We start from the raw sequence: 16,822 nt of genomic DNA on the forward strand, positions 1-16,822 counted from the left end.
GACTCTTGAGAGTCCCTTGGACTGCAAGGAGATCCAACCAGTCCATTCTGAAGGAGATCAGCCCTGGGATTTCTTTGGAAGGAATGATGCTAAAGCTGAAACTCCAGTACTTTGGCCACCTCATGCCAAGAGTTGATTCATTGGAAAAGACTCTGATGCTGGGAGGGATTGGGGGCAAGAGGAGAAGGGGACGACAGAGGATGAGATGGCTGGATGGCATCATTGACTCGATGGACGTGAGTCTGGGTGGGCTCCGGGAGTTGGTGATGGACAGGGAGGCCTGGCATGCTGTGATTCATGGGGTCGCAAAGAGTCGGACACGAGTAAGCGACTGATCTGATCTGATCTGATCCTTTATCAGATAGGCTGTAAGGAGGAGGCTGAGACAAAGGGCAGAAAAGGCAACATCTTTCTAAGGAAGATGTTCTATAGAAACATCACAGTCCTATAGAAACCAAACTAAAATCTCCACACTCACATGAAGAGCTTCTTGTGGAATTTCTAGGATTAATTTGGGCAGTTAAAAAATTATGTGTTTATAATATATTATACATGCATATATATAAAACATACAATATATGGGAGCTATTTTCTGTTACTTTACAACTTATGAAAAATTTTAAAGGCTTAAATTTTAAAGATTATTGAATTCTAACTCAGTACACCCATAATTTTAACTTTAGGGTACCCTACTCCATCTAACAGACAAGTTCCTGTAAAAGTGCATTTAAAGCATTCTCTGTTTACTGCATCTTTTTTAAAAACTGCATAATGGTATAACACATTTCACAGGGCCCACTACTTACAGAAACTCTAATTCAAAAAGTTTAAAGAAAATAAATAAATTTAAATTAAAACAAAATAAAAAAATAAAACCACATTTCCTGGTTCTCAAAAAAAAAAAGAAAGTTTATTAAATACTTCAGATTTATTAAAAAAAAAAAAAGTAAAAAATAATGTGATTTCTCTGTGGCTCAGGAATTTACATACTACATACGTTTGTATTAGATATAATACACGTTTATATGTATTAGCTATGATTATTTTCATTTACTCCTCAATTTGAAGGAGTTTTGTTGGTTTCTTGTTTGCCTAGTCTAGCTTAATGATGCCATGTCATCTTTCGCTGTTATAAAACAGAAAAAAAGAGAAATAAAATATTTTTCTCCTGCAAAAAAAAAAAAGTTTAAAGAATTCTAAGTGAAATTATTCCCTTTAAACAATCACCAAGCCCAATGATTTTATCTCCTAACTGTGTCTTGTCTCTCACAGGATCCCTCCTTTGCTGTTACCCCTGTCCTGCCAGAGTAAGCCCATCTGACCAGCACCTTCCACAGCCCCCTTCAGGGCCTCCCTCATGGGTGTAACTCAAGCCCCAGGACACAGGGCCTCCGCCCTCACCTCCATCCTTCCCTTTTATTTCTACCAGACCCAGCCTCTCTGATTCCTGCACAAAGCACATGTTCTCACGCCTCTGTGTCCTTCCTTGCTGTTCTCTGTCCCTTGGTCTCTCCCTGCACAAACCATTTCTATCTGGTTAACTGATGTATTTTGAACATAGTAACTTTAGTTTACACTTCATAGGTTCTGCTCTCAGAGATACTATAGAGACCCATAGATAGTATCTGGTCTTATGGTATGCAGTTCTGGGACATAAATACATGTATTCAGTTGTTTCTTTACTTCTTAGCTATAAAATTCCCCTAAATATTTGCATTTACCTTCGAAATTCTTTATAATGAAGTTTTCTTTCTCCTCTTTTTCCAAAGAAACGTATCTGAAGTGTTGTGTTAATTTCAGGTTCTTGTACCGTTTGTTCCTATAAAAAAATGATAGAATAATTTGAAGTAAATTATAACCAAGAACAGAAATGGATCCTGGAGCCTGGACAATTTCTAGGACAATACCTACAAAAGATTTCTGTAACAACAACAAAGTGCATAAAATAGATGCAACCCTTCTGTCCATCACTCTACACCTGTGCTCAAGAGGAGGAGAACACCCATGGCTAAACACTGAGAGGACTCAGGAGATCTCTGCAGAGAACAAACTCTGGATCAGGCCAACAAGAGAGCTTACAGCAGAAGATTAGTTATTTCAAAACGTGCCCCCTGGGCACTTTCTAATGAAGCAGGACTGAGAGAATTAAAGCAGGGAAGTCTGGAACCTTTTGCAGGATGCTAGAAATCTGAAAAACACTAGCTTTTCCTAATTACAAGGTCCCCAGGTGAGGAGTCCATTCAAGACAGTGAGAAGCAGGTTCAGAGACTTCCTCCTTCACAATATCAATCAAACAAACAAACAAAATCAGAACAGCTAAAAAGATGATCAGCAGCAACTAAACAACAAAGGGGGTACACATGTAAACCAAATCATCTGAAAAAGAACAGCTAGAGAAAGACAGGCTGGATACAGGTGTTCCCCAATCCTGTCCCCACCGCCCAGAATCAGTGGCAGGCAGGTGACTATTGTGTGGGAGTGGGAGAACTCATGAGAACCTGGGCTGTAGAGGGGCAGGCAGCTGGCATGGGGGCTGGGGCAGAGGATGGGCCAGCTCCCGCAACTTCACATATTCAGGCACCATTCAGCTGAGGGATAGTCGGGACCCAGAGAGAAAAATGTGCTTGGAGGGTGGACGGGGCTGTGGTCCAGGGCCTTAAATGGGAACCCAGGAGAGCAAGTGCACTGTGTCCTCTAGCGAGCGCTGCAGGACAGGGGTCACAACCCTACACCTGCAGCTCAGAGCCAGAAAGGTAACTGGGTTCAGACAGGGTGGGCACAAGGACAAGTTCACCAATGCTCCGCCATGCAGAGAGTCAGTCAGCCAGGCAAGCGCTGGGCCTGTCTTCCAGCCCAGGGTGCGCTGTCCCCATGGCAGAGACCACACGATGCAGGCCGCTAGGTGCCCTTGGCTCCCAGGGTTGGCCCAGGGGAAGTGGCAGCAGGTGCTGAGAAGAGCCTGAAGCGGGGACATAGACCAGGGTCACTGGAGGAGGGTTCTGCCCTGTACACATAGTCTGGGTGAATCTTCTGAGCTCTGGATCATGTGAATATGGCAAATCTATTTAAAATAGAAAAATTAAGTTACTGGTAATTTTCACAACTATCTGGGAATACTTATTTGAAAAAATGGGATGGAGAAGCTACTCTTAACAACATCTGCTTGGAAATACTCAATTTATTTGCAAATACCTGGCATTCCGTTTCATCGGTTATTGCTGTCTTCAAGTCATCCTGTTTACTTATGATCTTCTGCAGCTAGGAAGAGGGCAAACAAGAATTCAGGTGCAGGTCTACTGGATTTTTAAAAGCAACCTAAAAGACAAATGCTAAGTTTCTATTATAAAATGTATACTAGTTATTTGTTAAATAATAAATTATTTTTGCCTTATGACTAATAGTTTTTTCCCCTTAGATCACACAAGAATCAAAAATGAAAATGGATATGCAAGTATTATTACATTTATTCCAATTTGGGTCATCTTTTCTCCTAAGAAAGCTGGCTCACTTAATACAGTCTAAAAGCGTCACATTAAGGTATAAAAACATCATGATTATCCTCATCTCCATGAGAATTTTTATTCTCTTCTCTTCCTATCTCCTCTATCTTTTCTCTATCTCCTCTCTTCTTTTTCTATCTCTGATGCCTCATGGACACATTTTAAGTACCCAGCTATTCATATCCTATAAATGTTCTTCCCTTGTCTCTTAATGCATTTATAAAGCATTAAAACAATTTAAAGGCCTACATCTTTCTACTAATTATGAAACTATCAATAGTACCTTCATACCGAGTACATTTTAAAAAAACCTACCTACCTTTCAGAATCATTTGTACCAATCCTCACATGGAAAGCAAATTTAAAAAAAAAAAATTTTTTTTTTTTAAATTAAATGTAGACAAAATCTCATACTATGGATCCAAATCCATTAGGAGACAAACCTTTGCCCATTTTTTCCTAGGCTATTTCTTTGTTAGTATTGAAAAATACTGCCACTAAATTGCAAATTATTTCAAATGCAGCTGCTTCTATGAGATTTGTTTTAGGCATATGGCGTATCTCTAGTTCTCTAAAGCCCTCAAACTTTTCAACATTCTCCCCTTATTTATTATTATTCTCCCCTTTATTCCCCCCCAACCCCACTTATTTCAGGGAATAAAGCTGAAAAACTTTTGTTTTATCCTTTATTTTTAAATTGATAACTAACATACTGCCAAGTTCAATACCCAAACATTTCTTGCTTTGTTTCCCACACCTCCTAAGGTTTTTATTATGGCTTTCCTGATAGCTCAGTTGGTAAAGAATCCATCTACAAGGCAGGAGACCCCAGTTCGATTTCTGGGTTGGGAAGATCCCTTGGAGAAGGGATAGGCTACCCATTCCAGTATTCTTGGGCTTCCTTTGTGGCTCAGCTGGTAAAGAATTCTGCAATGTGGGAGACCTGGGTTCGATCCCTGAGTTGGGAACATCCCCTGGAGAAGGGAAAGGCTACCCACTCCAGTATTCTGGCCTGGAGAATCCCATGGACTGTATAGTCTATGGGGTCACAAAGAGTCAGACACAACAGAACAACTTTCACTTTTTCATGGAGAATTTCAGACACAGCAGAGACTCCTGTAACAACCCAACATACATGCATTACGCAGCCTCCACAGTTAGCTGCATCCAGCCATTCCTGGTCCAGCTGCACTTCTCCTACCCACTCCCTGCCCCACCCACCCCTTGCCCTATCCATCCTGAAGATACTCTCTTATGAGCTTTCCCAGAAGCTTCTGGTTTCAGTTTACATGTGTATCTCAAATACATTTTTGTGTATGGTGTGAGGGAGGGGTTGTGGCTAATGTTTTCCACGTATATATCCTATCCATTTGTTCTTCTGTCATCTGTTGAAAAGACTTTGCTTTTCCCATTAACTGATCTGGTGTCTTTACTGAAAATCAAGTGATCATATAAGTGTGGACTCTACGCTCCACTGTCAACCTGTCCATCCTTTGGGCAATGTCATAGTGTCGGTGTCACTGTAGCTCTGAAGTATCTTAAAGTCAAGCGGAGAGAGTCATTGGATTTGTTCTTGATGTGGGTCATGACCGCAGAGGACTAGGTACTGCTCAAACGACTGTTCTAAGTGCTGGAACACAGTGGTCATGGACAGAGAGTGTCCCTGCTCTCACTGAGCTTAAGTTCTAATGGGCCAGAGGTAACCAACAAGCGAACGAACAAACAGGAGAATTTCAGACAGTGTCAAGTGCTGTGACCAGAAAAATGAAGTAGGGTAACAGGACTCGGAGATACTGGGCAGGGGCTTCTATTAAGACTGGCTTCTTCTGGAGAGTTCTCTGTGAGGACAGGGCATCTGGGTGGAGCTCTGAGTAACTAGCTATGAAAGGAGTAGGGCAAGGCCCTCTAGGCAGAGGAAGAACTGTTTCTGGTAGAAACAGAGGTGCTTTGTTAGACCAAAAAAGAGTACGATTTTTTAACATTAGTGGTGAAAAAAGCCAGGAGGACACATTCAAACATACATTTTGAATGTCTAAGAAAATACAGCCAAAATGACCAACTTCATACTGATCCATATTTTCAATCTCAGGCTGAAAATGAAGAAAAGTGTAACACATAGGTCAATTTAACTGATTTTTGCTTTCAGGATGGATCATGAGAATTTAAATTCTGGAGTAAGAACACTATTCCAGAATTAAGAAGAGTGAATTCTACTGAAGGTCTTTGCATTTAATAATATCTCGAGCAGGAATATGTAGCATTCTAAAATGATAACCTCACTGCATTAAAAGCACAGCCCTTCCCACCAGTGTGGGAGAAATGTGAAGTCAGAGGACCACCTAAGGAGAAATTCACACTAGTAAACAGACTTGTCATCAACCTATTGTTTAAAGAAATTGCACTAAAATCCTGGCACTCATCCCAATAAGCAGATGCACCATCTATCAAGGCAAAAGACTAATAAATTGCTTTACTATTACCGGCTTTGATCATTGGTGGTGGTGTTTGTTACTATCTGACAGAGTGGATACTGGCTATACTGGCTTATACACAAAGTGGCTATTTTACTTACTCTTGGGATGAAGATGTGAACAATACACCAACCAACACAGCCAAGAGATCAGGATGGTAATAAGAAAGGGGTGTACCACATCACACAGAAGTCATAAACTAAGAATTTTATATTTGGGGATATTTTCACAAGACTTCATAGAAATCTATCACTTTCCATCTGCTGTTCCAAGTCAATCTGTTATATTGATCTTTAGGGTATTAAAGTAATTTTCATTACTTTTCTAGCACTTACGGTGGGAAGAGCAACAAGTAAAATTCACTGGAGAAACATTCAGATAAGTTGGAAGAAGGAACAAACACACAAAATCCTGCCTTTTAAACTCTACTTTTTTGACCTGGAAAGAGTTGTTGGTTCTTTCAATAAAATTTCAAGCAGAAGATGCTATATACCTAGGCTTCCTAATACAATCATCATGGAAATGAAATAATTATTCAAATAATTAATGTAAGCATAGTTTTTTTCTCCTCTACACTGTTTAAGTCAACAAACTATCATGCTCCATGGGTTATCAAGTTTAGTGTTTTATTCCTGGGATCAGCACAAAGAACCTTTTACGGGCTTAGAAGGTTGAGCTTTATAAACTGAAAAAAAAAAAAAAAATCAGTGATGTATTCTAACATAATTCTTTTTCTTGTTTTCTTAATTCATGGAAATGCTAAGAATTTCCCAAATATCTAAGAAAAAAATGTAGTGTTCAGAAAGTGGTTCTGTAAATTTAGAGTGTTCAACTATTATGTTAAAAAAAAAAGTACTTGAAAAGCTTTCAAGGTGAGTGTGCTCAAGATGAGATATGGTGATACAAGCAACTGGATGCTTCAAACAGGTGCAGACGGGATCCCTCAGGAAATCCCTGTAATAAGAGCCATCCACAGGCTTTGCAAATTTACTAAAATAATTGATTTTATGTATAAGAAACTCTCAAAGATTAGAAACAAAGGATATAGCCAGAAAGCTCTTAAGCAGGAAATGCACTGATAAATCAGTTGGGATCCTGTAAAAATTAGGTTTACAAACATTTAACGTCTTTAGAAACCATGTGGGAGAGGGTGTACAGTAGGTGAATAAAGTGAACGCCATGAACGTGTGAGTGGGCAGGGAGTGAAGCCGAGGTGAACAGCTCCGTGTTTCAGTCGCACGTGCAACCAGTGTCAGTAGCTGCTCAGTTACTTTAAAAAGTCTATTAACCTGGGGAATCATTTGAAAAAATAAAGATACCAACATAACAGATACTTAAGTAAGTAACATCCATTTTAGAACCAAAGATAAGTAGGTAAGTAAAAAATTGTTGTTACATCCCACCAAAATAAAGAAAAATAAAACCTTAAGCCTTCATGAAGAATATAAGGGAAAATGAAAAAACCACAATAGGTATAAATTGGTGCAAATTTTACTTATCTACATCCATTTTAGAACCTTTTCTTCCAGTGATTGAAATTGTTATTATTCTTGTATATAAAAGATAATTTATCATCTGCAGTTTTTAGTTTCATTTTCATTAAAGTGCAGCAAAAATACAAAGAAAAACAGGTGAAATTAATATCTCAGAATTATGACTTTACCATGTATTCCATATAAAAATCAAGGTACTTTACATTCCTTTCTTTTTTCTTCAAAATCCAGTGTGTATTTTACACAAGACATTCAGGTAATATATGCATAGGAAAGACAGGCACACCTTGTTTTAGTGTGCTTTGTTGATTTTGTGTTTCTTTACAAATTGAAGATTTGTGGCAACATTGTCGGATGTTAGCATTTATTAGCAATAAAATGTTTAAATTAAGGCATGTGCATTTTTTTTTGAGATATAATGCTATTCCACACTTAATAGACCACAGTATAATTTCCACCTTCCCTAAAAAACTGAAACATTTGTGTGACTTGCTTTATTTTACTGAGATGGTCTGGCCCACAATACAATTTCTCCAAAACCCACAATTTCTCCAGGGTGTACCTGTACTTGATCTGCATTTAGGTTTCATATAAAAGCAAATAAAAAGTAAATAAAGGTAAAAATTAAAAAGTAGATTCACATACTCAAGCTGTTTCAAACATACTTGAGAATCTGCCAATACCTGAAGTGAATGTCAGTTTTTCAATGTAAGTTTTAGATGAACTAAAACTTAGAAACTCAGGTTTCTTAGTCACAGTTATTATTTCAAGGGTTTAACAGTCCCACGTGCTACTGGCTACTTAATTGAATGTAAGTTAAGTACAGACTCCCACTTTTATATATAATTTCAACAAGCTTTGTTCTCTCTCTTCCCAGTACACTGGAGACTGGAAGAAAAGCACAGATGAAAGAGCTGAGGTGTTTTCTCCATAAAGTGCTCCTCTAGATGAAGAACACTGAGCTCTGCCTAGCATTCTCCCTACTGTTTACATGCACTGACGCACTTCTGAACGTTACTGCCAACTTCCTTGGAGTGGAGTGAGATTTACTGCTGCCATGTTACAGAGTTATGTATTGAGAAACATAATTTAAGCATATTTTCAGCTTTTCAATTATGAGCCTGCACAGATCCCTAGAAAATTCGCACCAATTTATACCTATTGTGGCTTTTTCATTTTCCCTCATATTCTTCATGAAGGTTTAAGGTTTTATTTTTCTTATTCTGTTTTTTGGTGGGATGTAACAATTTTTTACTTATCTATGAAGCCCTTTCTGTTGTATTATCATTTGCTGAAATCATAAAAATAAAATGCTACAAAATGCAGGCGCTTCAGCTCATTTCCCCTTCCAGAATCCTACTCCTGTTCTGTAACTGTTTCCTCAAGGCTGTATTATAGCAATTTTAGTATTTTTGAATGTATATAGAAGTTTTTGACACTTCATATATTGGCAGTGGATATAATTTTCATCTTAATAGAAATGTAGAATTACCACACAAGCCTTCAGGTGTTTTATGATAAACCAAAAATAACTAGAACCTACTTACCTTAAAAAATTCCTTTTTCTCAACCATCTCGTCACCATCTGCATCCAGCATTTTAAATGCAACATGAAACCCAGAATGGGGTTCTGAAAATGAAAAATGAATCATCACATAAACGCTGGTGTATGTGCTGCTAAAGTGAGCATGTCATTACATACATGTTGGTGGAATCCAAGTATCTGAAGATCTACAGGTCCTCTAACTTGAAATAAGCCACCAGAAACAACACAAGTAAGCACCTAAAGTAAACAACAATCCCTTCTCAGGATGGATGACAATTCTCAAAGGCTGGTACGTGTCCATGGTGTGCTATTCTGCTGTTAAGTGTTCTGCCCTTCAAAAGCAAAATCCAATTGAGAACTTCATTTATTTCTTCAGCTCTGCTAGAGGCTTTCCTATGTTCTTATATACCTGGGCTATTTTCACACTGATTGACATTTGTGCCGTGTGCTCAGTATTGTTTGACTGTTTGCAACCCTGTGGACTGTAGCCCGCCAGGCTCCTCTGTCCATGGGATTCTAAAGGCAAGTGCACCGGAGTGGGTTGCCATTTCCTCCTCCAGGGGATCTTCCTAAGCCAGGATCGAACCCACATCTTGATTACTACTCTTTATTTCCCTTTCTCAGAGGAGGGTTTTGCAAGAACTATTTTGAAGTAACTTTAGACTCACAGAAATACTGCAAAACTGGTCCAGGGAGCTCTCAGGGGCCCTTCACCCAGCTTCCTCTAAAGTTAGCATCTTATGTAACCACAGGATAGTCATGAAAACTAAGAAATTCACACTGGTGTAGCATTTTTAAACTAAACTACAGACTTTATTTGGACTTCATGTTTTTTCTATTCTAGGATCAAACCCAAGAAAGCCTGTTGCATTTAGCTGCTATGTCCCCTTATCTCCTCTGAGCTCAGAAAGTTTCCTAATCTTTCCTTGATTTTCATGACCTTGGCAGTTACAGGAGAGTTACTGGTCAGGGATTCTGCAGAATGTCAGAGGAGGCATGTTCCATATTCCTACAAGAAGGCTGCATCTGACTCTGAGACAGCAGTGGGTGGTAACCTCACAGCAGTGCTGCCTTGCAGGCACAGAAACTGCAGCACCAGCGACATCCTTAACAATAGAAAGGTGAATCCAAACCTCCCACACGGGGAGAGAGGATTCACATGATCGATAAGCAAAACTGTGGGGCACTTACTGGTGAGAATCGTGAGCAGGAAGAGATACTCAGTGTAGGAGATCAGCCCTGAAAGGGAGAAAACACCAACATCAGATAATCAGCTTTAGACGGTTTAGAAGTAACCAAACACATGCCTCTTGGAGCCTCCACCTGATCAAAACACACACATTTTTACTTTAAACTACCTCTCTTTCCTACAGTGGAAAGTTTTCTTGAGGGTTAAATATAGTGAAGTGAAATCGCTTAGTCATGTCCAACTCTACAACCCCGTGGACTGTAGCCCACAAGGCTCTTCCCTCCATGGGATTCTCCAGGCAAGAATACTGGAGTGGGTTGCCATTTCCTTCTCCAGGGGATCTTCCCAACCCAGGGATCGAACCCAGGTCTCCCTCATTGCGGGCAGATGCTTTAACCTCTGAGCCACCGAGGTTTATTAGGTCACTGTTACTAGGAAGGAGGGGAATGGTCGCTGGCCAACAGGTAAATGTGTCCACTGGAGGTTTCGTCTGCATGTCACTTTGTGTAATTTCTACTTTTACTATTAACAGCATTTCAAGGGAAGCAAATTCACAAATTTAGGAGAATGCCAGATTTCAATACACCAGAAGTCAAACTATTTTTTAAAGTGAAGAAACTCATCTCTATAGCCATAACTTCATTTTCATCTATAGGTTCTCCCTCACCATTTTTCCCCTTCAGTTTCAGCTTAACTGTTAAAGAAGCCTGGTCCTTTGTCGTGTAAAGTTTAAGTGTCTAGAAGACTGTGAACTGCAACTTTTTGGTGTCATTTCACATGTTCCTCTAACGTCTGTATTCTCGACAAACTGGTATTCAGATCCAGAGCTGAGCTGAGATTCAAGTTTGGCAGAAATTCTTTGGCAGAATTCTATACAGTGCTGTGAACTTTCACCAGGATGCCAGAAGGCAAATGTTTACAGGAAATACTAAAAGCCACCAAGAGACGCAGACAGTAAGAGTTATACAGGGTTTAAACAAAAGGTGAAGTCATTTCCAGAGTTGAGATGATGGGAGAGTCACAGAGGAAGTAGTTCTAATGGTGGCCTTTGAGACGGGTAGACCTGCATGCCAGGATGGGGGAAGCGGAGGCGTGTGCACAGGGGAGATGCAGCTGAAGTGAGCCGGGAGAAGCGAGGGCTTGTCTGCAAGCGTGTGCCTGCCGAAGAGTCCCCAGGAGGTGCAGCGGCGGCCTGGTGGCTTGGAGATGAGGAAGGGAGTGGGGAGAGGGTGACAGTCTGGCACATCCTGCTGTGAAGGGGGACTGTCCCCAAGGGCTCCAGAAAGCACAGCTGACGCGGGGCTAGAGCCGTGCAGAGCAAGGTGGCTGAGGGTCTGACCACTCAGGTGGTCCACCGCTTCAGCTCATAGTCAACTTCAGGTATGTATTTTAAATGCTCTTAATGACTTACAGGTTTTTACATCACCAACTTTTCTGACGTTTTTATTCTGAAGCAGGTGTACTTCCCTTTAATAAAAAAGCCCACAGTAAGTCTCCAGGTATTTTTTCCTAAAAACATTCAGTGTTTACATGAATGGAGAATAAATTAAGTGTGTTTTGTCATATCTCATACCTGAGAGAAATGCTCTAATCTTAGTTGAAGGATCAAAGTATTCCATCCCTTGGCAGCCTCAAAAAAAGTGAACAGTTTTTTTTTTTTTTGATTTTCAAAGGAATACAGCAATGTGAAAAAAAGACCAGACTGATGGAGTGAGCTGGGCTTGGTGCCAAAGGGGAATCTCAGCTTTCTTTTCTTGAGACACAGGTATGTGTCCTGTGTTTGTTGGGGAGGGGGCTTTTTGAAAAAGAAACTTCCAGAGTCTTTCTTTGAAATACTGACTTAAATAAAATGCTTGAATAAACACAGTTGAGACAGTGTAAAAATAGCAGCCTACACTCTCAAGACAGATTATAGACAACACAGCTCTCCAACGGCATTCTAGGCAGCTGCCTCTGAAAATGCTTTTAAGGAAAACTGACACTTCTGAATATTTATAGGAGAAACAGTTTAATATATGTTTGTTATACTGAATGGTAAAATAAATGCTGTTAAATGGCAATGTTTCAAAACTGCATGTCAAATAGAAATTTTAAATAATTTACATTAAAAAATTTATTAAAGAATCTTTAAGGGCCACTAGTCTCAAAAGGTGATTAAGTTCTATTAGTTACCATGCCTTTCTACAAACATTTTAAATGTGGAATCATTGAAAAATATGACCTGCTACTGAAAGCAATTTTGAGAACTCTGTTCCCCGAAGAGAAATTACTACGTGAATCATAGGAACATATTTGTATCTTACAATATACCTTGTAATTTATATTCAGTATATCCCTGAGGATGGCATTATGTTAAGAATTCTGCTCAGTTTTAAAAAATACATAATAATTATAACTTATAATTTACTTTTCTTTATAATAATGTCTGGAGGTGGACTATTTTCTTACTTCAAAAAACTGTAGTATACACTCCAGTATTCTTGCCTGGAGAATCCCAGGGATGGGGGAGCCTGGTGGGCTGCCCTCTATGGGGTCACACAGAGTCAGACACGACTGAAGCGACTTAGCAGCAGAAGCAGCAGCAGCAAAAGTACATTATCTTTTGCTAGTTACAGTATAATAAACATTTTGATAGTTTTTTTAGGTGGTAAAATAGAATATTTCAAATTGCTCCAAATGTAGATAAATTTTACATTCTGATTTTCAAATGACTTCATTCATATCAAACAAAGGGGTATATCCAGAAAAAAGTGTATCTGTTGAATCCTTCCTATAAAATGTTCAGTGCTTTTTCTTTAAGTTGGAATGTGCATTTCAACTCATGTATTTCAGAGAAAAACAACAACAAAAAACTGGTTAAAGTCCTTCTCTCACGACTTTTTCTTGTTTTGTTTCCTGTTAGCTTCTCTAAGAGATGGGATAGCAGAGGATGAATTCAATCAATATTTAAGAGGCAAAATTAGAAAGATGTCTGTTTGACTGCCTATGAAGGATGGGAGGACAAAGAGAGCTCAAAGCTGTTTCTGGGTTCCAGTGAGATGGGTGAGAAGCACTAGTGGCCAGGAGTGAAAGTAGCTCAGTCATGTCTGTCTCTCTGTGACCCCACGGACTGTAGCATGCAAGGCTCCTCTGTCCATGGAATTCTCCAGGCAAGAATGCTGGAGTGGGTGGCCATTCCCTTCTCCAGAGGATATTCCCAGTCCAGGGATTGAACCCAGATCTCCCGCACCGTGGGCAGATTCTTTACTGTCTGAGCCACCAGGGAAGGCAACGGTCAACAGAGCCTGGGCTAAGGGCGCTCACTCCTGGAGAAGTGGCAGCACTTGGCGAGGGCAGTTGTTCTCACTAGGCCTGTTCATGCTCCTTCCCATTCCTCACCACCATGCAGCTCTGCTTACCTTCCTTGTCAGCAGCCAGTTCTATTCCTTACTGTTGGCTGTTTTAAGACACACCCGTGTGGACGGCAGGAAGTGAGGTTTCTGCGCCTCCGGCCACTGCCCAGCGCACCTCCGGCCACTGCCCAGCGCACCTCCTCTCCCACTCTGACGTGAGTGCTGTCATCTTATTCTACCGTCACCTAGTCCTCCCCCTCCCTTTAAAGCCCCTTAGCTCCCTCCGCCCAGAGGGCTTTCTCACAACACCCCACCCACACCACACTGCTCTCAGGACAGGCCCAGACTCCCTCCCTCTCATCCCTGGAGTGGGTCAGGTCCGCTCACTCTGGCTCACACCCAGCTGCCCTCATGACCACAGCCCACTTGCCAAACAGCCTGTCCTCTGCTGATACGCCTGCAGCTGGTCTTTCTTCCCGCTTCCTGACTCAACCCACCACACGCCCTGCTTCCACCAAAACGCCGCTGTGGATGCTCCAGAATCCCCCTCCTCAGGAAACACCTTCGGCTGAGCCCTGATGCACCTGTGAGCTGGTCCTCCGCTAAGGACAGTGGCAGGCCCACCCTGTACGGAACGAGAGCTGGTCCTCCGCCAAGAAGGACCACCCTCTTCTGAGCTCTGCAGACCACCCCCCAACCCCTGCCCACTCCACAGAACCCCACACACCCAGAGAGGCCTCCAGTCCCTTCATTCAACACAGAGCAAGGCCCCCTTGGCCTCCATCCCCCAGGGCCTCCTGTTCACACCAGACACCCTTCTCTGTGTTCTGCCACCAGGACCTGACCCAGCACTAGACCTGCCCTCGCTGCCCCCCTAGGACCACACCCCAGCCTACTCTCAATGATGACCCTTCCTGGCTCCGGCTTGGGTGGGTTCTCTGACAAGGTCTCCACATTCTCTCCGAGGCCTTCTCTCCATACTTCAGATGCTCTGCCTCATCCTTCCCCCAAGCTTAATAAAACTGATGTTTAAATACTTTTTCTGTAATTGCTCAAAGAGTTTGTGAAAATTACTTCCAATGTAATGAGTACTTTATTATGATTTTTAAAAATCTATTAAATAACAGTGTTATAACATCCTCTCTGTAGATTCTCTAATATATAGTCTCCAATTTATAGGTGCAAACCTCATAACTCCTTAATAATGTTAAATAAAATGCAACTGGAATTTTAACAACAAACCAAAGTTACCTTTATCGCCGAGGTCTCTAAAAAAAGTTGATCCACAACCAGCTTTTTTGATTCCTGCTAGTGTGTCCTCGATATCCTTTAAATACACATATTAAAATCTTTTATAAATTAAATAATTTATAAAAGTTAATTTTCCATCTTAAAAAAAAGAGAGATCTCCCCTCCATTGCTTACCTTATCTGTCAGCCTCTTGACAGAACTTTTACCTATAGCATAGAGGAAATATTATTGAGTGCCCATATATTATAATACCTTGGTAAAACTCATCTTCCATTAAGATAGAAAACTGCTTGAAAGACAAAACAAGTTTATAAAAAATATAAGTCTGGCAATTTTAGCTAAGATCTTTAAACAGAAGTTACAAGCCAGAGAACTCTAAGTCTAAACACAAACACTGCAGTTGTGTGTCAGGCTCATCCTCACTGTCACTCCGCTCCAGACACATGGGGTCTTCTAACCGCCTCTGACCCATCATAGCTGTCCAAGAGAGAAATAAATTTGTGCCAAACACAAATTCTTTCCTTACATGATTATTAAAATCTGTCTTCTTCTGCTTTAATTGATTATAAACATATACACACACGTTTCAGAATGATACCTTTTAAACCCTGAAAAGTTCTTAAGTTCACAGCTCCCCAGTCAGATCTAAAGGCTGGCCAACACGGCTGTTCATTCTAAAGTGATGTTACTGTTAACAGTTTCCTACTGGGTAACAGATTAAAACTCAGGCTTTTAAGCATCTTCTTTATACTGACCTCATTTTCTCTCATTTACTGTAAATTCTAAAGCAATCACATTGCTTGTTTGGTTGAAACTTTTTCTGAAGACAGCCTCAAGCCATTTTACACATCCAGAACACTGAAAAGTACATTGTTTATTTTATTTCTTCTGTAAGCTATGTGTATCACTAACTTCCCTTCTTGTTCTCAAAATTATCTTATCTATAAAGGCCCTTCAGTACAATTACAAGTGTATGAGAATTCACAAGACAGGTTAAAAAAAATAATACCTTTAGACGTGCCTTTTTGCAGTTTGGGATGCTTACATTTGGATTATAAATCTACTGGGGACAAATTCTATTATCTATTGTTAATAAATTACCAAGATTTTATTTTTGCATTAACAACCAAAAAACACTAGTTGTGAATATGATTATATAAATTTCAGAAACATCTATGAGCATGTTGGTAAGCTTAGGAACCACTATTTTGGAATGATTGTTTGTTGCTGATAAACTAGTAAGTGTTACCCAATGACAACCAGATTTTAATGCTAGGTCTATTATAACATGAGATCATCAAACACATAAAACGCTCCCCGTTACTTCATGTTGACTACAAGTTCTGCTTGGTACTTGTATAGGTATATGATTATCAAAAATGGAGAAACCAGGTACTTAATGAACTTCTCTTGCAAAAATTTTTTCAAAACGGTATCACTAATTAGAAAATGCTAAGGAAATTATCTTGGCTGATAAAAAGTTTGGGGTACATTCTGTTACAAAAAATTCATTTTCAGGTTAAAAAGAAAAGGCAGAGCTCCTAGTAGAACACGTAGCCTCAGTTCCTTTCTCTTAAGTCATAAACACTTCTCTGAGTCAGAGAAGGGACTGTGGTGTTTCACACCCAGGATGCTCTGCTGGGGTTTCTTTAGCACCTCTCACCCAGGCTGCTGGGTTTTATACCCTTTCTTTATGGGCTCCCCCAGGAGAGAGACTGGGCATCAGAGTAAGAGATGCAACGTCTGATGTACATGAGGGGCATGACCACTCTCCATCTGACAACAGCAACAACACAGGGACACAGGAAATTCACTGCAATACAAGGATTCCTTTTCTGGCAGTCCTCTTCCCCTATTTTTTAAAAATGGAGGTAGAGTTCATGCACAATATTAGTCTCAGATATATACCACAGTGATTAATAATTTTCATAAGATATTCATAAGCTATATTTCCTGTGCTGCACAGTATATGTCCTTGTAGCTTATTTTATACAGAGTACTTTGGACCTCTTAATCCCCTACCCCCATCTTGCCCCCTCC

The 16,822-nt window shown here is 40.3% G+C and overlaps 1 protein-coding gene across 1 annotated transcript in view; it reads right to left on the reverse strand.

Annotated features, from left to right (window-relative positions):
* MICU2 (mitochondrial calcium uptake 2) overlaps positions 1-16,822 on the reverse strand; it is an 88,501-nt gene that overhangs the window by 6,963 nt on the left and 64,716 nt on the right. Inside the window, exons 5-10 of the mRNA XM_010851244.1 lie at positions 14,957-14,988; positions 14,783-14,858; positions 10,202-10,249; positions 9,012-9,094; positions 3,193-3,258; positions 1,722-1,819 (exon numbers count right to left, since the gene is read on the reverse strand). Coding sequence (XP_010849546.1) covers positions 1,722-1,819; positions 3,193-3,258; positions 9,012-9,094; positions 10,202-10,249; positions 14,783-14,858; positions 14,957-14,988 — 403 coding nt within the window. The remainder of the gene's footprint in view (positions 1-1,721; positions 1,820-3,192; positions 3,259-9,011; positions 9,095-10,201; positions 10,250-14,782; positions 14,859-14,956; positions 14,989-16,822) is intronic.

The sequence above is a fragment of the Bison bison genome, unplaced genomic scaffold (genome assembly GCF_000754665.1).
Source record: "Bison bison bison isolate TAMUID 2011002044 unplaced genomic scaffold, Bison_UMD1.0 scf7180017864299, whole genome shotgun sequence".
Classification (NCBI taxonomy): Eukaryota; Metazoa; Chordata; class Mammalia; order Artiodactyla; family Bovidae; genus Bison; species Bison bison.